At 53.3% G+C, this 21,814-nt stretch overlaps 3 protein-coding genes across 4 annotated transcripts in view; 2 read left to right on the top strand and 1 right to left on the bottom strand.

Annotated features, from left to right (window-relative positions):
* The window catches only part of LOC126038902 (M1-specific T cell receptor alpha chain-like), a 198,391-nt gene extending 187,430 nt beyond the window's left edge, over positions 1 to 10,961 (bottom strand). Inside the window, exons 1-2 of the mRNA XM_049801364.1 lie at positions 10,909 to 10,961; positions 9,789 to 10,077 (exon numbers count right to left, since the gene is read on the bottom strand). Coding sequence (XP_049657321.1) covers positions 9,789 to 10,077; positions 10,909 to 10,960 — 341 coding nt within the window. The 5' untranslated portion in view covers position 10,961. The remainder of the gene's footprint in view (positions 1 to 9,788; positions 10,078 to 10,908) is intronic.
* A 2,748-nt stretch (positions 10,962 to 13,709) lies between these two features.
* LOC126038924 (feather keratin Cos1-1/Cos1-3/Cos2-1-like) lies at positions 13,710 to 19,703 on the top strand. 2 transcript variants are annotated; one of them, XM_049801377.1, is made up of 2 exons: positions 13,710 to 13,788; positions 19,378 to 19,703. In XM_049801377.1, the coding sequence occupies exons 1-2, from the start codon at positions 13,710 to 13,712 to the stop codon at positions 19,683 to 19,685; spliced, it is 387 nt and encodes a 128-aa protein (XP_049657334.1). In that variant the 3' UTR covers positions 19,686 to 19,703. The 2 variants fall into 2 exon arrangements, with proteins under 2 accessions (XP_049657334.1, XP_049657333.1); XM_049801376.1 differs by lacking the exon at positions 13,710 to 13,788 and adding an exon at positions 18,863 to 18,978 and having other exon boundaries at positions 19,359 to 19,703.
* On the top strand, positions 14,153 to 14,449 carry LOC126038951 (feather keratin Cos2-3-like). Its single transcript, XM_049801410.1, has one exon. It carries the CDS (start codon positions 14,168 to 14,170, stop codon positions 14,447 to 14,449), a length of 282 nt encoding a protein of 93 aa, XP_049657367.1. The 5' UTR covers positions 14,153 to 14,167.
* Positions 19,704 to 21,814: the final 2,111 nt, after the last annotated feature.

The raw sequence follows: 21,814 nt of genomic DNA on the forward strand, positions 1-21,814 counted from the left end.
AATTCCCTCGAGCTAAATTAAGGTAAAACGACACCAAAAGATCAGTTAAACATTTTATTCATGGCAGAAGCAAACTGAACTTGGGAGGCTTAACAGCAGGTGGCGGGGTTTCTCACAACAGGAATTGGCATGAAACTACCTCAGCAAACCATGTAACCCGTGGTAACCATATATTCTGGTGGTAACCAGCGCGGTTTGTGCTTTCAGAACCTTCGTGAAATGGGTCGGTGGGCTTGGGGGTCGTTTGGGGAGTAACTTCTTCCCTGCAGACATGACCATTGTTTGATCTTTGGCCATGCATTGTGAGTTGCCCTTCTCTGCATATCAGAACAGTGTATCCAAACACTGAGCTGTACCCTCCAGCATGCCCTCCTGGTCCTGTTGCTGATGTCCTGTGCTGATCTGTGCTGATTGGCTTCTTTTCACCTGTGGTTCCTTGCTATGAATGGTTCATCGTTATGCAGAACTTACCCCACCACAATGTTTGAGACATTAACTTTTTCAGTCTGTCACAAACAGCCTGTCATGCCTGACATTTGTGTGCTGGGACCAGCACCCCTCCAGCTGGTTGATGGGCCTGGGGACCTACAGCAAAAAAATTAATCCTGGTTCTCCATCCCTGTCATCTCTGAGGGCTCCTAGCTCCCTGAGTACATGCAATGCTGGGCTTGGAAATAAGGAGCCCTGGATGTGTTGACAACCAGGAGAAAACTGGAGGCCATGGCAGTCATGTGCTAGCCAGAAAAGCACAGCCTGGGGCACCCTATTAATGTTAGTGGGATGAGAGTTTTAAAGTCTCTATTAGAGCTGTGACAGGATCTGCTAATTTGTGGTGGAAAGAGAAAAACATGGGACTGCAAAGACAGCTGATATTTCCTGTGGTGGCAAGAGGGGAACTGAAGAGAGAGGTAAAGAGATTGAGTCATAGAATCATAGAATCGTTTAGGTTGGAAAAGACCTTTAAGATCATCAAGTCCAGCTGTCAATCCGACACCCCCAGGTCCACTAAATGATGTCCTGAAGTGCCACATCTATGCATTTTTTGAACACCTCCAGGGATGGTGACTCAACCACTTCCCTGGGCAGCCTGTTCCAATGCATGAAAACATTTTCAGTAAAGAAATTTTTCCTAATATCCAATCTAAACCTCCCCTGCCACAACTTGAGGCCATTTCCTCGTGTCCTATCACTAGTTACTTGATAGAAGAGACCAGTACCCACCTCATTACAACCTCCTTTCAGGTAGTTGTAGGGAGCAATAAGGTCTCCCCTCAGCCTCCTTTTCTCCAGACTAAACAACCCCAGTTCCCTCAGCCACTCATCATAAGACTTGTGCTCCAGGTCCTTCACCAGCTTTATTGCCCTTCTCTGGACAGGCTCCAGCACCTCAATGTCTTTCCTGTAGTGAGGGGCCCAAAACTGAACACAGGACTCAAGGTGCAGCCTCACCAGTGCCACGTACAGGGGAACAATTGCTTCCCTGCTCCTGCTGGCCAGTATTTCTGACACAGGCCAGGATGCTGTTGGCCTTCTTGGCCACCTGGGCATGCAGCCGGCTCGCATTCAGCCAGCTGTCAACCAGCACCCCCAGGTCTTTTTCCACTGGGCAGCTTTCCAGCCACTCTTCCCCAAGCCTGTAGCACTGCATGGGGTTGTTGTGACCCAAGTGCAGGACCCGGCATTTGGCTTTGTTGCACCTCATACAATTGGCCTCAGTCCATCCATTCAGCCTGTCCAGATCCCTCTGTAGAGGCTTCCTACCCTCAAGCAGATCAACCCTCCCTCCCAACTTGTTGTCATCCACAAACTTACTGAGGGTGCACTTGATCGCCTTGTCCAGAGCATTAATAGAGATATTAAACAGAACTGGCCCCAAAACTGAGCCCTGGGGAGTACCACTTGTGACCAGCCACCAACCGGTTTTAACTCCATTCACCACAACTGTCTGGGCTCATCCATGCAGCCAGTTTTTCTACCCAGCGAAGAGTACACCTGTCTAAGCCATGAGCTGCCAGCTTCTCAAGGAGTATGCTGTGAGAGGCAGTGTCAAAGGCCTTACTAAAGTCTAGGTAGACAACATCCACAGCCTTCCCCTCATCCACTAGGTGGGTCACCTAGTCATAGAAGGAGATCAGGTTAGTCAAGAAAGACCTGCTTTTCATGAATCCATGCTGGCTGGGCCTGATCCCCTGGTTGTCCTGCACATGCCATGTGAGTGCACTCAAGATGAACTGCCCATAACCTTCCCCAGTACTGAGGTCAGGCTGACAGGCCTGTAGTTCCCTGGATCCTCCCTCTGACTGTTCTTATAAATGGGAATCACAAGGAAGGGGAGAGAAAAGATGGAGAAGGGGGTTGAGGTATCTCTTCTTTCTCTTCTCTTTTCCTTTCCAAAAGTAAGAGCTCCTTGAGAGAATGTGTGCCAAACCCCAAATAAGTAGACATTTCCCAGCATTTTCCCACTATTCAAGGGTATTTCCCTGCATGGACCTGATAAGGCTGGCAAAGGTTTTCTTGGGAGAAGTATGCATTGATGAAAAGCCAGGACTTACCCAACTGTTGTCCCAGGAAGACAGTGAGGATGAAATATCCAAGGTGCATGCAGAGACCAACATGCCTGTTTGCTGAGTGAGAGAGTCAGTAAACCACCTCCCAGCCCCGAGATAACAGAGCTGCTGGGGTCCTCAGCTCACTGGGAACACTGATATTTCTTCTGGGAACAGAAGTCTCTTTTGTTTCTGTTACTGCTTCCCATTCCTTCTTCATCTGCCTGGGAAAAAAGTCTCTCCCTCAAGTCCCTTCAGATAAGAGATGAACCCTGCTGTACAGCAGCCCAGGGTCTCTGTGGCTGTGTTCTGTTCTGATGGGATAACCCCCAGTGTGAAACACCACCCTGGCTCTAGCAGGGCTTCCGGATGCCACGCACCCAGAGATGGCAAGGACAACCTATTCCATAGGGAAAGGGGTGAGGGATCAGCAGGTCACCCTCGCACACACACAGGGAGCACACTGGGCACCCATTGGAGTGTTGCACAGTGAGGGGTGGGGATGGGGCAGCCCTGCACCCCAGAACTGAAAAAGCACGTGAAGGAGTGGGGGGTTGGCAGGTGGAGACCCCTACTCCCATGCCCTTTCCAGACCACCAGAGTGATCGCATGCAGCAGTCACAGCAGAGATAACTGTTCATTTTGGTTGAGTCCAAAATGCCTTTTGCTCTGAAAAGCCTCCACAATGAGGTGAATAATGATACAGGTAATGATAATTGTTATAATAAGAATATTCTCATGGAAGTGCTGCACCTCCTCATGTTGTAAAAGGAGGTTTCTAGAGATGTGGAGGGTCCTGAAGCCAACAGTCTTTCCTAGGTGGAAGAGCAGGCTGAAGCTTACTCTCCAACTGGCTCCTGAGATGGATCTGCCTTCTTAGGCTTCACAGCAGACATAAGACATGTACAGGAAGATGAGGATTCTGCATTTCTGCTGAGAGGAGAAACTGAGCCATAGCCTTCAACCTGCAACTATCCTTGCTGACCATATAGCCACATCACTGGGAGTCTCTCCTTTCTTGATGCTTATGTCTCCTGTCGCACCATCCCTAATACTTTGTCTGACTTGGCTGCACCTGGCTCCATCACAGTTTCTGCCCCCACACCTCCCTCAGCACACCTCTGGATTGTAGTTCTCAGACACCTGATGAGTGACACTCAAAGCCCTGTAGACCCCAACTGTTAATTTTAAATACTCAGAATTCTCCCCCTATCCAAACAAAAGTACCTCATGAACCAGTGTATCTACCTGCCTGGCTGTAGTGGCCCACAGTATCCAGAAGGTTAGTGTTCATGGAGAAGTTAGGGATCTGCATGGCAGCTGACTTGACTAGGCACAGACCTGTGCTGTGCTATATATGTCATTTGGCACTCGGCAATGATGTCACAAGCATGTCCTTCTTTTTATCTAGGAGGGAAACACCATGTTTTCATACAAATGTTATTTTGCTTCAACAGTAGAAATGATAAACAGAGTTGTCTATTTCTAAAAAAATCCCATGAAAACTCCAAAAATGACAATGTCAGTGGATCTCAGCATGGGCAAAATTTGCACCATGTGACAAATGGTGGGTCAAGGTCCATTTCATGATCCATAATTAGGATATGCCAGCATCTGAAGGGGCATAAGTTTACCTGTGCTATCCCCTTTTCCTTCTTGTATTATCTCCAATTAATAGTATTTTAATCAACACCTTATGCAGCCAGAGTGACATTCTTACTGGGATCCATGTACATCCATGTTCTAACCTCATGGGTAAAACCAAAATAAATTCCTTAATTGTAGTATAAATTACCCCTGTTCTAGACTGTGTCCATAACTTTTCTTTCTATCACTATGCTCAGGAAGATTTTTGCTCCATCTGGCTTCCACCAGTCAACCTCCAAGTTTGGCTCCAGTGGCTCCCTCCTCTCTTCATTCTCCAGTCAAATGTTAGAAGATTAAAAAGCTCTCCCTTTAGCTTCTCTTTGAAGCCTGAAGAAGGCCAGTTCTCTAAGACCCTCCTCATGCCTTGTGTTACAGAAACACAGAATTGGTAAATTTGGAAGGGACCTCTGGAGGTCATCTGGTCCACCACCCTGCTCAGAAAGGCTCACCCAGAGCTGGTTGCCTGGACCATGTCCAGACAGCTTTTGAATGCCTCCAGGGGTGGAGACTCCACAACCTCTCTGGACATCCTGTGACAGTACTTCCTCATCCTCACAGTCAAACATTGTTTCCTGGTGTTCAGACAGAGCCTCCTTTCAGTTTGTGCCAAATGCCTCTTGTCCTGTCACTGGACATCCTGGAGAAGATGCTGGCTCCATCTTCTTCACAGCCTCCCTTCAGGTATTTGTACACGTTGATGACATCTCCCCTGAGACTTCTTTTCTCTGTGTTGAACACTCCCAGCTCACTCAGCCTTTCTCCATATAGGAGTTGCTCTGATGTATTCATCATCTAAGTGGCCCCTCTAATATCAGCATAGGCCTTCAGCTCATCCAATAGCCCTGCCTGGATCCTGGGCCCCAGCACCTGGGTCTCCTCCTTCTCTCTGGCAAGGGCAGCCTGATGTCAGCTAGCAGAGAGATGCATGCAATCACCCACTCCTGTCACAATCACCCCCACTCAAACATTACTGTGGGCTGGTAATATCAGCCTGCTTAATGTGCATGAGTGGGCCCTGGGCTCTCTTACCCGTCTCTGTGTCAGATACAGCTTTTCCTTTCACTCACCAGTTAGGTCAACTTGAAATATGCTAGCAAGTTCCACATAGATCCCCATGTATATCAGGTTCAATTCACTAAGGAAAACTAGAAACACACTGAGGTCCCTCCAGTCACTGGTCCTTTGACCTCTCACACATACACATGCAATATGGTCCCTCCAGTTACTGACAGCAGCAGGATGTATGACCCTACTGGCACGTTCTTCCTTCTCCAGTTGCTGGCACTTAGACCTTAGAGCACATGTCCCAGTCCATCCAGTTGCTGGCACCCAGGTCTAAAATTCCTATAGCTGTTGGTTGTTTGCCCAGTTACTGGCACCCAGACCTCTTATACCAGTCTTTCCAGTTACTGACACTCAGGCCTTGCAGCACTCACACATGGGAAAGGCAGTGAAGATATACAGAACAGTGGTTAAGAAAGGATTTCATAAGAAAGCAGGAGGGACTGTCATGATCAGGCACAGAGAACATCCCAACAAGTGCACCGACCAGCCCCTGCTTAGGTGCAGGTACCTCCTTTCATTCTTCCTCCTCTTTATTGCCTCCCCTTGCACCTCCCCAGTCCTCTCTTCCCCCCACCTTTGAGCTTTCCCCTAAGCATTCCTTAATAAGTGTTGCCTAGTCCTGCAGGACCCCTTCAAACATCCGTAATCCTCATGTTCATCTTGTCACTTCTTGTCACTTACAAAGCTCAGGCTGACCCTGAGCTTCAAAGCCACACCTGCAGTTTCCTAATGGCCCATCAATTGGCAGCTGAAGACCTCTGGTCCCCGTCCTTGTCTCCTTTATCACTTACTGAGAGATTGGTGTCATTGTGTGCTTTGTTTATCACTTTCCCTTTTACTTGTTCTTCCCTTTGAAAGGAAAAGGGGCTTGAGCTGACAGCCTTAGTGAACCAGCAGCTCTCACCTTCCACACACCTTTACAGTGACCTCTGGCGAAGTTCCTCAGGTGTGCGAGTTCCTCAGGGTGCTGAAAGGGTCCTGTCCCCAGACAAGACTGGGTCTTTTGAGTGAAGGCTCTGAGGGGAAAGCCCATGTTGAGCTCAGTCTTTGAAGTGTCTCCCTGCAACACCTGCAGCAACACTAAAGCATTGGATTCACTTTTCAGGATGCCTGAGAAGTTACAAACATGAAGGAAAAGGGAAAGATTGGCCAAAGGAGCAATTGGTTGCAGATGTAAGGTGCATGTAAAAAAGCACTGAGCCCACTTGAAATGCCATTCTGGAAGGAGTTAGTTTGTGCCCCCGTATTCCAGCATATTTATTGTTTGCACTCCCAAGATATCCTGCATTTCCTGCAAGGTCCTGAATCTACCCCCAAAGAAGTTTGAGTATAGCTGCAGATGAGGACAGACCTGAATTCAACCTCCAGGTAGGTTCCAATTCTTACCTTTCTTATCCATCCAGATGGGAATGGGGTTTCTCATCCACCTTCCAGTACCTCACAGAGACATTTTTCTCCAGGGGCAGAGAGTGAGCTTTCTTTGTCACCTCAGAAGGCCTTGCAACAAAAGGCCCTGATGCCAGGGCCTACTGAGCTGACATCACTCCTGTAATTAGACCATGTTGGCCTGTTACCATGGCTGCTTTTGTCAGCTTCCACCACAGATCATCTCCAGGGACAGCTCTTTGCTTTCCAAAACAGACTTAGCATAACAAGAGACATGTGCACAGAGGGACAAAATAGATCCGAGAAATGTACACCCCAGAAATGCAGCCTCCAGCAGTTTTCGGAGAAAAGGCAAACCCACAGAGACTCAAAGATATGGGGACTGCCCCCAGCCAAGCACTGGTAAGTCCCTAGAGCTGGAGGAGAGATGTGAAAAGCAGGGGGGACATCTCAAGGGGTTGAACAGAGAATCTTGCCCAGTGCATGGCTGATAGGTCTTGCCCACATGTTGAGGCTTTTGCTGATCCCCAGATGCAGGCCTAGGAAGACCTTTTCCCTCCTTGAGCTTCTTTGGCTGGGAGATTAAACCATAGGAGCAGTCATGTCTCCTAGCAAAAGCCCACTTCTCCAACAGTGGTCATTGATGGACGCTGAGGGAAGAGCAAGAACTGGACAAACAGCTGGGATATTTCCCCTGAATACTCACTGCTGTGTCCCACTCAGTTTCAGGAGCTCAGGGATGTTCCTGGGTCTGCTGTGGCAATGCACTCTCATGGCAAGGAAGGCCAACAGCATCCTGGTCTGCAGTAGGAAGAGCATCACCAGCAGGACAAGGGACCCAATCCTTCCTCTCTACTCAGCCCTGGTGAGGCCACCTCTGGAGTGCTGGGTCCAGCCCTGGGATCCCCAGTGCAAGAAAGATGTTGGAGTAAGCCCAGCAAAGTGGTGCAGGGATTGGAGCATCTTTCTTATGAGGACAGGCTGAAAGGGCTGGCAGTGCTCAGCCTTGGGAAGAGAAGGCTCTAGGGGGATCTTGGTGGTGTGTGTAAATAGCTGATGGGAGGGAATGAAGAAGAGTGTCTTCTGAGACAGTCATGCTTGGGACTTCACACCTCTGCCACGGGGAGGCTCTGTAGGGTGAGAAACTGAAGTTGTTAAAGTGCTCAGCCCAAGGAAAGACCCCAAACTGCAATCCTTACTGTGTTACAGATTTGCATGGGACAAAGCTAAGTTGTTCAGCATCGAGATCACAGCCAGCCCAAGCAGCAGCCAGCAAGGAAGGTGGGTCCATGGTGAACTTCTTCTGCCATCCAGGGGCCAGCCGGAGACAGGGGCCTGCACCCACCTCTCATGGGGATGAAGACATGTCCCTTTGCAGCTCCCCAATATGCTCCTTGTCCCTCGGTAGTATCTGAAAGGATGTAGAACCAGCAACAGCCAAAGGTACTTGAAGGCAGAAGTCTTACTCCCTCTACTCACAGAGCGTTTCTCTCCACTCAAAATGTCTCTGGAAATAGCTCCTGCTGTAAATATCCCACCCAGAGTCAAACACACAATTTTTAGGCAAGAGGGCACACAACCCTCTTTACAAATATCTTCTCCCCATCCTTTCAGATATTGCAATTGACTCCTTGTCTGCAGATGACACCTCCCAGAAGGGCGAGAATACAGGATCATCTTATAAACTCAGGCGTGTTTCTGCATACAATGGGATCAGAATCCTTATGGGATGCAGTGGAAAAGTTTCTCTGGATTGTGCAAGACATGGGATGCTTAGAAGAAGCAGCAGAGGCAGGGGAAGGGAAGGGTCAAGGCAGTTTGGCCTGCAGCAAGCATGGGAAGACAGATGGAGACAGGGATGAGAGGGGATAATCACATGTGAACATGTGTCTCATCCATGTGCTGGCCTGGCCTATGCCTGCTGCTCTGCCTTGTTTGACCACATGCCAGTAGTTCTCTGGAAACACAAAGTCCAGCTGGGACAGGGAGCAGGGCTGATCTGTGTCTCTCTGTGCCTCAGAAGCCTCTAACCATGGGCTTTGAACAGCTCTGTCTGCTACTCAAGCTGCACAGAGTTCTCTGGGGATGGGCTAGAGACCACAGTCTCTTCCTAGAGGCCTCCTGCCAGGTCCCACTCACCTCAGACCTCCAGCCCCTTAGGGCAACTCAGCAAATCTCTGAATCACTCGTCAAGTAGGAACCTGTCTCCCTTGAGGCTGTGGTCAGTGTGTCCAGTCCATGCTTTTACCCCTGGCTCCTCAGCCTCAACTCCAAAGGTTCTGAATTGTGTGAAACAAGCTCGTAGTCTCAACACTGAGCCACTGTGGGGATTGCTTGAAGATGCCTGGGACCTTGACAGCCCCATTCTCCTGTCCCTGTGGAGCTTGAACTCCTGACTGTGTGGGATGACTTTGTAACACTAGCAGAAACATTTTGAAAGCTCCCTGAAAGTCTGTAGAGGGAGGACTCCTTTTTCAATTGTCTACCCGAGCTTTTAGAAAGTAATGAAATGTGGAACCCCTTCTGGGTGTATTTTTCTAAGTCCAGTTTTGCATTATCAACTTCGCAGGGGAGTCCCTGTGGTTACAGACCAGAGGGGAGCACCTGCTCAGGGCTCCTTTGACTATCCCAGTGGGCAAAGTCAGACGCCCGAGAAGAGGCCCTGTATGTCCCGTGTCAGGAGTGGCCGGTCCCTGCGACAAGACCGAGGGCTGCCCGTGGGCAGGAGGATCTCTGCTGCCCCCGCCTCCCTGGGCAGGGCAGAAAGGCGCTGCTCCTCGCCGGGAGCCAGCGGGGCCGGTGGCTGCAATCGCTCCTTCCCGGGCACCGCCAGCCACCGCCACCGCTCCGGTCGCGATTCCTCCCCGCTGTCGCGAGGGATGTCTGTCTGCGTCCCGGTGGGAGGGCGGGGGTGCCGGTGCCGGTGCCTGTGCCGGGCGGGCGGGGGAACCGCCCCGGGGCCCGCCGGGCGGAACTGGGCGTGGTAGGGCGTGGCCGGGCGTGGCGAGGCGGCGCCGGCGGACGAAGCGGCAGCGCCCCCTGGCGGGACCGCCCGGCGCAGTCCCCCCGCCCCCGCCCCGCAGGCCCGGCCCCGCCCGCGGCGGTTCGTGACCGGCCGCAGCCCCGGCTCCTCTCCCCGTGTCTCCCAGGGCGCAGTAATACACGGCCACGTCCCCGCGCCGGGGCCAGGCGAGCCACAGGGCGCTGGACCGGTGGTCTGCCGCCACCAACAGCCGCCCCGGTGGGTCCGACAGCTCTTTGGATTCTTCAAAAGTGCCTCCGAGGAATGCGGGGCCTCGGCCCGGGAGCTGACGGTACCAGCAGATATAGTCGGTGAACTGTTTGTTGGGGTGTGAGCAGTTGATGCTGATGCCGGTGCCCTCGGTGGTCTCCGCCAACGCCTCCTGCTGCACCTGGGCTCTGACCACAGCCACTGCCGAGAAAGGAGAAGGAAAGACCAAAGATCACCAAAGATCGCTCAGCTCTGGTGGCTCTTTTCCCAGAGAAACAGTCAGGAACAGTGGCAGTGAGACAGAGCTGCACTGGAACGGGTGGCGACATGTGCCCATCAACAGGGATGGAGAGTGGTCCTGGGGCAGGTGTGTGGAGCAAGGGCAGAAGTCCAGGAGGGAATGTGAAATAGGTGCATGCAGAGTTAGAATGAAAGTCAGGTGTAGGGATGGATGGGGAGAGGGAGAGGAGACAGGAGAGTTGGGTGTGTTGCAGTGGAGGATGAAGGGTTGAATTCAGAAGAAGAATAAATGCTGGATGCACGGGGGGCGAGAGGATGTCTGCAATAACAGTGTGGTGCAGGAAAGTAAAGCTGTGCCTACAGACATGAAGGAAAGGGAGAGATGAGAGAGGGGTCTTGGGGTAGGAAGAGGCCTTAAGGATGCTAGATGCATGGAGAGATTGGTCAAAGCTGGGGGGGTGGATGGATGGATGGATGGATGGGGAGAGGAAGAGTAGACGGGGAGGTGGGTTGTTACAGTGAAGGGCAGAGGGCTACAGTCAGGGCAGTAAGAGCTGCGAAATGCACGGGTGAAAGAGCCGGTGCCTGGAAAGGCAGGCGTACATGCAAGCAGGCTTGGACCACCAGAGGTGATGGCAAAATAGGGAGAAGAGGAAGCGAGGACTCGGAGGGTTTGGAAGGGGGACGAGGGATGGCAGAGAGGCAGGCAGGGGGAAAGACACGCTGGAGAAGGAGAGGGAAGGCTTGGCGCTGGGCTCCCCGCCCCCGTCCATCCCCGCCAGCCCCGCGCACCCAGGAGCACCGCGGCCAGCGCCGCCAGCGCCGCGCCCCGGCACCGCCGCATCCCGCCGCTCCGCCGCCCCCCGCCAGCCCCGGCTCTCTGCTCCGGCCGCGGCGCCTCCTCTCCGCCGCCTCCGCCAGCTCCGCCCCGGGGCTGAGCCCTGCGCCGGCGCCGCTCGGGGTCTCGCCCGGGCTGCGAGGGCGCAGGGGCTCTGCACGGGCACCACTTGGTCTCCTGGGAAATGCCCTCTCCCGCTCCTCCAGCAAGGACACCTCCCCAGCAAGAAGCAGCCCGGCACAGCAGCAGGGCCCTGACCCAGGAGATGGACCAGCTTCCCAGAGCTGTCTCCGAGCTCAGGGGCTGCCGGCAGCAGCCGCTGGTTTCCTGCGGATGGCAGGGAGGAGGCTCTCGGCCTCCCTCCCTTCAGCTGCCTCTCTGCACTCCCGGCACAGTGCCTAAAGGTTGTGCTGTGGCCAAGGGGCTGTGAGGACACGTGCCCACGGCAGTGCAGGGTTCAGGGCAGGGGAGAGGGGGAAATCACTGAGTCAGAACGCAGGTCGGAAGGGACCTGCAGAGCTCATATGGATCAGCTCTGGCTTGGAACAGTTCGCGTTAGATCTGGTGGCTCAAGGTCACATTCAGTCCAGCTTTGAACACCTCCGAGGATGGAGATTGCTCAACCTCCCTGTGAAAGACGTTCCTTTTCTCATTAGTGTTTGTAGCCTGTTGCTTAATCTCCCCATGTTCTATCCCCTGGGTACTTCCAGAGACCAGGTCCCTCTTCTCTGTCTCCTCTCAGCAAGTAGTTGTAGAAAGCAAGGTCTCCCCTGAGACAACTCTTCTCCAAGAGGAGCAGGCTGACGTCTCTCAGCCTCTCCTTGCACGTCATCTTTGTCAGCCCCCGTAATCGACTTGGTGGCCTTTGCCGGGCTCCCTTCAGTATGTCAATATCCTTCTTGTACCAGGGACCCCCAACCTGGATGCACTACTCCAGCTGTGGTCTCTCAAGGGCCAGAGGGGCAGGGTCACCTTCCTGGACCGGGTGGCAACACTTTGACTGACACAGCTCAGGATGCACTTGGTCCTGTTTGCTGCAAAGGCACACTGCTGTCTCATGTTCAGCTGGGTCTCTCCTAAAACCCCACGTCCTTTTCTACGGATCTGCTTCCTAGGAAGCCAGCTGCCAGCATGCATGACTGACTAGGGTGGTTTCTCCCTCAGCTGGTCCTGGCCTCAGGCTGACAGACATTCAGACAGGGAGATGGGCTCAGAAAATTTACACACTGTGTACAGCCCTTGTCAGAAAGACGGTCTGTTATGGACACCCCTGTGGGACAGCAGCTGTCTTTGGGGGACACGGTCTCGAGTCCAATGCCCCTTCCATCCCAGGGGCAGTTGCTGGGCTCTCAGACTGAGATTCCAATGTGGGGCAGGAAGGTCCTTGTGGGCTGAAGTCCAAAGCAGTCACCAGTTCTTTGCCTTTCCTGTGCAGGCCACAGGGTCTCTCCTTCCACTCACAGCACAGGGATATCAGGATGCGTGTTCCTTTCATTCAGTACCTGTTTGATCCAAGGTCTCAGTCCCTGCCTGACAGAGCACCAGGCCGAGGAACTGCACAAGTACATTTGGCCTTGACATGGACATGAGAGAGGTCGTGCACCGCCCCAGACACCACTGACCCTGCACTGGAAGCACATCCACTCAAGGATGGCCAGCGCAATGTCAGCAGGATTCCTCAGCCTTTCTGCGTCCCCAGAAAGCAATCCCCATCCTTTTGAGCTCTCTAGCGCTGGGGAGAGCCGCTGTGTCCTGGTGTGGAGAGGCAGGCAGGGAGGACTGCCAGCCATGCTGAGGTATTCCCAATATTGTTTCCACTGAATTAAACTGTGGATCAAAACTAGTGTGAAACCATCCTTGTTGGGGCCTGAATCAGCAGCAGCGGAGCGTGCGCTTTGGAGGGCAGGGAAAGGAGGTCTCAGGAGACAGTGGCTGCATTTCAGTGCCTCTTCCCTGGACAGTTCTCTAGCAGTCTGGTGCCATCACCACTCAGCTGCACTCAGGCTCCTCCTGACCCTGGGAACCTGCTGCTCTGTGGTGCTCCTGGAGAGAGCAGTGGAGAGTATCCCTGCCATGAGCAGCATATTCCCTCATGATGAGGGACACACAAGGACACACAGACACAGGCTTATGCACACCTGCTTGGGCTTGGACACATAAATATGCTTCCACGTTCATCCACACAAACCTGTTTGCTTACAAGTACACACAAGACAAGAACACACACAAGAACACCATGAACCATGGACCCTGCTGAGGACCCCTGGGGACTGGGCAGTGTTAGGCAGGAGGGGGTCAAAACCTAGGAGCACAATGCACACACCTGGGGAGGCAAGAACAAGAATGGACCATCGGGTTGAGTTGAGGAGGGAAGGAAAGACCAGGACATGGCACACCCTCATGCACAGGAGCCCACGATATCCAGCTGAGCATTGCTGGAGCTCCTTCCTGAGAATGACACTTCAAACAGTCCCAACAGCGTGACCTAGGCTAATGTCACTTGCCTGCTCTGGACTTGTCCAGCGCTTGAGCTGTGTCTTCTGCCTGCACTGCTGCATTCCTGCCTGAGAAATCCTGGGCGTTTCATCCTGCTGCTCAGAAGAAGCCTTCTTTGGGGAATGGGCATGGAAAAATCTGGAAATGAGAAGGCAGCAGTGCAGGAAACCAAAGCACAGCCCATATCATTAGCTGCGAAGGTTTGCATTGAAGATGAGCTTGTCAGAAAATTGTTACCTCTGCCTCTGGTCCTGCAGCAATGAAGGGCAGGTATAAAAGTCAGCCCAAGTCCCTGCTCTCTCATCCACTCCTCTTGCCTCCTTCTCCTTGGGAACCAGGTGAGTCTGAAGGCCCTTCTCCTTCTCTTCCAAAGTGAGATCTCTCCTCGATGGACCTCTCTGTTGATACTGGCTCTGGCCTGTGCTGGGGTTTGGATCTTCTTCTCCTGAGAGGGGGAAGCAGGGAGAAGGACTGCGTAGAGAGAGGCTGGGACATGGTCGAGGGGTGTTTTGGTTTACGAATTAGGAGAGAGCCTCCCTGGGTCAGTCAGTTCCTTGTAGGGCAATGAAGACAGCGTGTCTTCTGGCCGAGCCTCCAGCTCCCCACTCATTATGGGCCTTGGCTCCTCTGTGACAGGGTAACCAGGCTGCTCCTCAGTCACCCTTGTGCTCTACTTCCTCCCTGCTTCTGTCCCAGGTGCACCTCCAGCCCCACGACATGTCCTGCTACAGCCAGTGCCTGCCATGCCAGCCCTGTGGCCCGACCCCGCTGGCCAACAGCTGCAATGAGCCCTGTGTCAGGCAGTGCCAGAACTCCACCGTCGTCATTGAACCCTCCACTGTGGTGGTGACCCTGCCCGGCCCCATCCTCAGCTCCTTCCCGCAGAACACCGTTGTGGGCTCCTCCACCTCCGCTGCTGTTGGCAGGATCCTCAGCTGTGATGGAGTGCCAATCAACTCTGGGTGCTGTGACCTCTCTGGCATTTCCAGACGCTACTAGGCAGGAGGACCCCATCTCCAGATAAAGATGCTGCAAAAGCCCCAGGGTGACACCTTGAGGAACTCAGAACATGGTGCTGGGCAGAGGATCCGTCTTTTGGATGCTGTTTTCAGTATACCTGAATGGTTTTGCCTGCCTTTCCCTTTTCTTTGTGGCTGCCTATCCCCTTGCCCACACCGTCTCCCCAACACCAACCTGGTAGGGACCATCTGTCTCCTCTCCCTCCACGGGGCAGGCATGATGCAGGAACTTCCCCATGGCCAAGGACTCCAGACTCTCGGCTGTCCCCAGCACTCCCTGCACTTCTGTCCTCCACTTGGAGTGAACTCGTTGCCCTCTTTTGACTCATTAAAGCTCTGCTGCATTCAAGCCTTGCCTCCCTTTGGTCCTTCCCCCTGTGGACACTCGTCAAGCAGCCAAAGCAGAAGGATGTTGCTGTGGGGTGGATGGGGGAGATGAGAGCACAAGGAGACTCTTCTCCATCCACAGAGGAATGAGAGGGTCCACACCCTGCAGTGCATCCTCTTTGGGGCACTCTCTCATGGAGCTGAGGAAGTCATCCCTGGCTGCTCTGCTGCCTGTGACGATCAGGCCTTGCCCTGCTGTGCCTCTGCCCACAAACATCCAGAAAGGCAGGAAGCCCTCAGGGGTCAGCAGCCACATGACCTCTTGAGGAAGAGTGTTCCTCTTGCTGTGGTTGGGGCTGCGCTGGGGTCACAGGGGGTGGTGTTGAGTTCCAAAAGACGATTTGCTTTGCAGAATGGGAAGAGGGCTAAAGAAGGGAACAGCCCTTGGGATGGCCCATAGCTGCTGCTCCACCTTCCAAGTTGTCCATGAAAATCCTTCCTTTCCTTTATCTCATGCAGAACCATTATGTGGATGGAGCCTCACGTGACTGCTTCCCCTCACCGCATGCCATGCAGCCTCAAGCATGAAGTGCTGGATGCCCCTGCCCACCAGCCACACCAAATCTCTTCCTTCTCTTCTACACCACACAAGGAACTGGGCTGTTTAGTGATCTCTGTGCCCCCGTTGTTTTACAGGGCATGGAACAAGGGGGACAGGACATCTCTGGTACTTCCAGCCATAACATCACTGCTCTCCTATGCTTCCTCTCTTCGCTTTACCTGTCTGAGGCAGATTGACCTTGGCTGGCTGCCAGGTACCCACCAAGCCGCTCTATCACTCCCCTCCATCAACAGGACTGGGGGAGAAAAATACGATGAAAGGCTTGTGGGTCAAGATAAGGACAGGGAGATTACTTACCAATTGCTGCCATGGGAAAACCAGACTCGACTTGGGGAAATTAATTTAATGTATTGCCAATTAACTGCAAGAGAGTAGGATAGTGAAAAATGAAACAAAACTAGAAGCAAATTGCCCCCACCCCTCCCTTCTGGCCAGAATCAACTTCACTCCTACCTAACTCTTCTACTCCCTCCCTGCAAACAGCACAGGGTGATGGGGCATGGGGGTTGCAGCCAGTTCATACTGCTTCATCTCTGCCGCTCCTTCCTCCTCATGCCCTTCCCCTGCTCCAGGCTGGGGGCCCACCCACAAGACAAGTCCTTCACAAACTTCTCCACCATGGGGCCTTCCCATGGGCTGTCATTCTTCATGAACTGCTCCCGCATGGGTCCTTCTATGGGCTTCAGTCCTTCAGGAATGGGCTTCTCCAGTGTGGGTCGCCTGTGGGGCCACACATCCTGCTAGAAAACCTGCTCCTGTGTGGGCTCCTCTCCATGGGCCACAGTTTCTACCAGGAGCCTGCTGCAGTGTGGGTTCTCCACAGGCTGCAACGTCCTTCAGGCCATCTTCACCTGCTTTGCTACGAGGTTCTCTGTGGACTGCAGAGTCGATATGCGCTCCATCGTGGTCCTCTATGGGTTGCCAGGGGACAAGCTGTTTCGCCATTGTCTTCTGCAGGGCTGCAGGGCTATCTCTGCTGTGGCTCCTGCAGCACCTCCTCTCCCTCCTCCTTCACTGACCTTGGTGTCTGCAGAGTTGTTGCTGTCACTTTTCTCACTCTTCTCCTCTGGCTGCTGCACACTGGTTTTTCCCCTTTCTTAAATATGTTATCACAGAGGTGCTGTCAACGTTTCTGATGGGCTCAGCTTTGGCCAGCAACGGGTCTGTCCTGGAGGCGCCTGTTACTGGTTCTTTCTGACATGGGGGAAGCTTCTGACATCTTCTCACAGAAGCCATCATTGCAGCCCTTCAGTACCGAAACCTTGCCAGGTAAAGCAAATACACCATCATGTCTCTTGTATTATTATTTTGTGCAGAAACTCTTTTGCGTATCTTGGCTGCAAGATAAACTCAGCCAGCTCAAGGTTAACAGGGGAGGCTGCAGGCAGCTTCCTCTCACTACAGGCAACTACACCACCTGCACCTGCATGCAAAGGAGAAGAAGAAACAGCGCCAGCACATCAATTCAAACTGGGGAAAAAAGAAAAAGAATGCATGGAAAATCACAGGGTAGCCAAACCGTGTTTTTCAGCTGCTCTGTAATGTAAGGTTGCGTCTGCACTTCTCTGCCTTTGGAAGAGAGGGTATTTACCTTAAAGTGAGTCTAGAGACAGGTTTCTTACTACATCACTTCTGATGTGCCAGCCTCAGTGTCTGTAGCCAGAGGGGAGTCTGCCTTGTCCCAGACACACACCCTTCTGCTGCCACATGAGCGTGTCCCTGTGGCACCGCTCCCTTTGCAAGGGCAGGGGCTGGTCCCAGACCCTTGAGGAGATCACCGAGGTCAGGTGGGACCTTCTAGCACTGGAGGATTTTTTTTCTTTTCTTTGCAACATGGGACTTCTTTGCAGGGGGCAGGCAGGAGAGCATGAACGTGTGTGACTGGTCTGCATGGACATAATTGTGTGGGCACAGGTGTGTGTATGGGTGTGCTTTCGTGTGTGTACAGCTGTGTGGAGGAGCAGGACCTTTCCTGGTTTGCTTGTGCCCGGCCATTTTGCCCCTGAGGCAGATGCTGAGGTGTTAAAACCCACCCCTGGTTCCCAGGGCCTATGATGGTGAGGCTTTCCCCAACTGCCTGAAGGTGGCGTCATCTGCCACCTCTTCTTGAGCAGGAGGCGTGTGGCAGGCTGTGCTGGTTTGGGCCTGGGCAGAGTTCATTTTCTTCGCAGTAGCTGGTATGGGGCTATGCTTTGGATTTGTGCTGAAAACGGTGTTGATAATTCAGGGATGTTTTCATTATTGCTGAGCAGTGCTTACACAGCATCAAGGACTTTTCTGCCTCTCATACCACTCCTCCGGTGAGGAGGCTGGTGGTGCGCAAGAAGTTGGGAGAGGACACACCCGGGACAGCTGACCTTAACTGACCCAAGGGATATTCCATACCATATGATGTCACACGCAGCATTTAACACTGGGGGAAATAATGTCTTCCTTATGCCCAATCTAAACCTACCTTCTTTCAGTTTAAAGCCATTGCCCCGTATGTTGTCACTACAGGCCCTGGTAAACAGTCTTTCTCTCTCTTCCTTATAAGTCTCCTTTAAATATCGAAGGGCCGCAAGAAGGTCTCCCCAGAGCCTTCTCCTCTCCAGGCTGAACAACTGCACCTCTCAGCTTTCCCTCATAGGAGAGGTGTTCCATCCCTCTTGATCATTTTCATGGCCCTCCTCTGGACCTGCTCTAAAAGATTCTACAGACTCTTCCCACAGTCACTGAAGAGGCATCAGCTCACACATGGGACTTATGCCATCCCAAAGTAATTGCCCAGTCGTGGCCTCTGAACTGCCCAGCTAGCACAAGCTCACAGCAAGGCCTGCATACCTGGTCACGTGCGCATGGCTTGCTTCATCATGCCATCAGAAGTGAACCCACAGGCTGTCCTACCAGAGCCTACAAGCACCTCCATCCCATGGCTAAACCCCATAGCCACATCCACGCTACTCAGGGACAGACAGATAGCAGGGAAAGGGCTTTTGTGGGGGTGAAATGGTTTCAAGCTGGGCACATTACTCTCATCAGCTGCACCTCCCACTCTCACCGACTGCAGATCAGTCTTCCCCATGACTCTGTCAAGTCCAAGACTTGTGTGGTGGCCCTGGATAGTGGGCCTCTCTTGGGGTGTCTTGAGCCTTCTCAATTAGCTCTAGATGACTAGAGGTCTGGATGTGTGTGTATGTGCGTTGTCTAAGCCAGCTGTTTACTCTACCTTGAGTGTCCTTTACTGGACTCCTCCAGCATGTGAGCTGAGTCCTCTGCCCACGCTGACGTGTTTTGCTCCGGAAATGCTTGGGCCTCTCACCCTGTCACAAAAAAGAGGCCATCACTGGGGAATGTGGCCGGCATAAAGCAGGAAATGAAACGACAGCAATTCAGGGAGCCAAAACACAGCCTATAGCATTAGGTGAGACGTTTTGCATTCAAGATGAGCTTGTCAGAAAATAATCACCTCTGCAAGGGATGCCTCTGGCAGCCTGGGGCAGTAAAGGTCCATGATAAAAGCCAGCCCAGCTCCTCACTCTCTCATCCACTTCTCTTGCCTCCATCTCCTTGGGAGTCAGGTGAGTCTCAACCCCCTTCTCCTCCTCTGCTTTCTCTAAAGTCAGGTCTCACCTCAATGGGCCTCTCAGCTGACACCAGCTTGGTTCTATGCCACATCATGGGGCTGCTTGTCATGGGAGAGGAAAGTGGGGAGAAGGTCAGACATGGAGGGAGGCTGAGACTGTACTCAGGTGCCTTCTGGACTCAGGGCTAGGCAGTAGCCGCATGGGAGCTCGTGGCTCTTTCTGGGCCCTGGCAGGACAAGGCCAAGAAGCCCTCAGACATCTCTGCACAGCCTCCATCTCCTGGCCCTGCATCGTCTTTGGCTCCCTCGTGGTGTGGTCACAGAATGCTCCTTACGCCTCCCCATGTTTTGCTTCCTCCCTGCCCTCTCTCCCAGGTGCACCTCCAGCCCCAAGTCATGTCCTGCTGTGATCAGTGCCAGCCCTGCCAGCCCTGCGGCCCGACCCCGCTGGCCAACAGCTGCAATGAGCCCTGTGTCAGGCAGTGCCAGAACTCCACCGTCGTCATCCAGCCATCTCCCGTGGTGGTGACCCTGCCCGGCCCCATTCTCAGCTCCTTCCCGCAGAACACCGTTGTGGGCTCCTCCACCTCCGCTGCTGTTGGCAGCATCCTCAGCTGTGACGGCGTGCCCATCAACTCTGGGTGCTGTGACCTCTCCTGCATCACCAGCCGCTACTGTGGCAGAAGGTGCCCCCCCTGCTAAAGATGCTGGCAACGGCCTCCGATAAGGACTCCTAGGAACCCAGAAGATGCTGCTGGACAGAGGATCAAAATTCATGCTGTTGTTTTCAGACTAGCTGGTCATCTCTCTCTGCCCTGCAAGGGCAGCATGGAAGGGACCAGCCTGGGCTCTCTGAAAACATAACCAATGCCTACCTTTCCTCTCCACTCACCCTTTATCTCTTTTCTTTGTTGTCTTGTGCTCCCCTCAAAGTCTGCTCTGAGGACCCCAGAAACCAGCCTGGAGTGACCTGCTAGGCTGTCTCCCTTTTGCCAGGCAGGTCAACAGATGGCCGGTGGCAACTCTGCTGCAGGAAAAGGGGAACAGATTCTTGGCTGCTCCTGCTCCTTCCTGCACTGGGGGCCTCCCCTTGAAGTGACCTCATTTCCCTCTTTAGACTCATTAAAAAATTGCTGCAACCTTACCTGTGCCGCTTGGGTGCTCTTTCCAGCTGCATACTGACTGCTGAGGGTCAAAGCCATTGCTTTGGAGGGGAATTTGGTGGGGGCACAGGGGTACCCTTCATCACTCCTAGAGGCATTGGAGGGTGGGACACACTGCAGCGAGTCCTCTTTCAGGCAATGCCTCCTGAAGCTGAGGGAGACAACCCTGGTTACTCCACAGCCAAGGGCCATCACGCCTTGCCTTGCTGCGACTCTGCTCAGAAATATTCCCTTGGCCCTGGAGCATGTCATGCGAACAGGAATCCTGGCAACTGCTGTCCTCCAGAGAGGAACTGTGGGCATGTGGGAGTCCCTGAGGAGGTCAGCAGTCCCAGAAGCTCTTGGGGAAGAGTGCTGCTCTTGCTTTGGCTGGAGCTGTGCTGGGCAAGGAGGTCCCCTGTCCCTGTGAACCAACCACCCCCTTGGGTGAAGGCAGGCCCAAGACAGTGACTGGTGGCCAACCACACACGGATGCTCTTTGGTGCCTTGTGTTCCCCCAGCAAGGAGCAGCTTTCTTCAGGCCCAGGAACTCTACAGCCTCACAAGTGCCACAACCCAACTCTGGTCCAGAAAGGTGCCATGTGAGAGGAGATATCCCCAGCTCTGGGAAGACGTGGCAGTGACAGTGGGACCTGGTTCTGCAATCAGCAGGATCCATGACCTGTGCCTGAACGGCACATGGCACACACCAGTGCAACTATAGGACACATGTTGGAGTGCCTTCCCCCAGGTACCAAGTTCCTTCAGCATTCCCAGAGCCCTGAGGCTGAAGTGGCACTTGTGTTCTGTGCAACACCACTGCTCCCTACACACAGGCCAAGGCCTTCCCACATCTGCAGACCCTGAGCCCCTGTGGTGTGGGGGTTTGCCCTCACACGGACCTCACACACCACCACCACCACAGGACCAGCACAGGGGACAGAGTAATTCCTATGTGGGGTGAGGACTGGGGGCAGGTCTCCCCAGGCTGGGTTCTGTGGGAGGCAGTGCTGAGTCAGGTGGTAACACAGGGACAATGAGCATCAGGACCAAGCCTACCTAGGCCCAGTGTAACCATGGGTCCCAGCTCTGGCTCGGTTCCTGGCCCACGGTCCCTATGAGAGCTCTGGCCTAGCACAGGCCTGCCCCAGCTCTGCCCTATCTGTGCCTATGTCTGGCTTGGGCTACTGCTATCCTCCTGGCCTGGCCAGGCTCCTAGATAGTCCATGGCAGTCACTGGCTGGAGCCTTCACCTTGTCCTCTCTTGAGTCTGGCCTTGGTCTGAGCCCCAGCACCAGCTCTGACCCTGGGACTGAGCCCTCCTACACAACTCTTGCCTAAATTACAGCAATAATGGGTAGATGCTTTGGGGGTAGAATTATCTCCTGTCTCAGACAGAAGTCTGAGGTGGACCAAGCTCTTGTTTATTCTCAGCAGACCCCTACACCAGGGAAACATTTCTAGGTGTTTACCCAAGCAATTGTCTCCCTCGGGCCCATGTTTATCCAAGACCCGTGAGCGTGGTGGTGAATACACATCCCCATAACCAGCCTGGAGAGCACCGGCTAGCACTTCTCTTGGCACATCAGAACTACACAGAGTTTTTTGACTCATGTGCGTACTCCTTTCCTTCAGGAAAGAGTGCTCTCTTTCCTGAAGGCATCGTGGCCTTTTTAAAACACAATGCTA

The sequence above is a fragment of the Accipiter gentilis genome, chromosome 5, assembly GCF_929443795.1.
Source record: "Accipiter gentilis chromosome 5, bAccGen1.1, whole genome shotgun sequence".
Classification (NCBI taxonomy): Eukaryota; Metazoa; Chordata; class Aves; order Accipitriformes; family Accipitridae; genus Astur; species Astur gentilis.

Bases quoted from the DNA above. Each gene is read 5' to 3' on its own strand.
- LOC126038951 (XM_049801410.1), top strand. From the start codon at position 14,168: ATGTCCTGCTACAGCCAGTGCCTGCCATGCCAGCCCTGTGGCCCGACC.
- LOC126038924 (XM_049801376.1), top strand. From the start codon at position 18,910: ATGATAAAAGCCAGCCCAGCTCCTCACTCTCTCATCCACTTCTCTTGC. The intron at 18,979-19,358 runs GTGAGTCTCAAC...CCTCTCTCCCAG, and splicing joins TCCATCTCCTTGGGAGTCAG to GTGCACCTCCAGCCCCAAGT.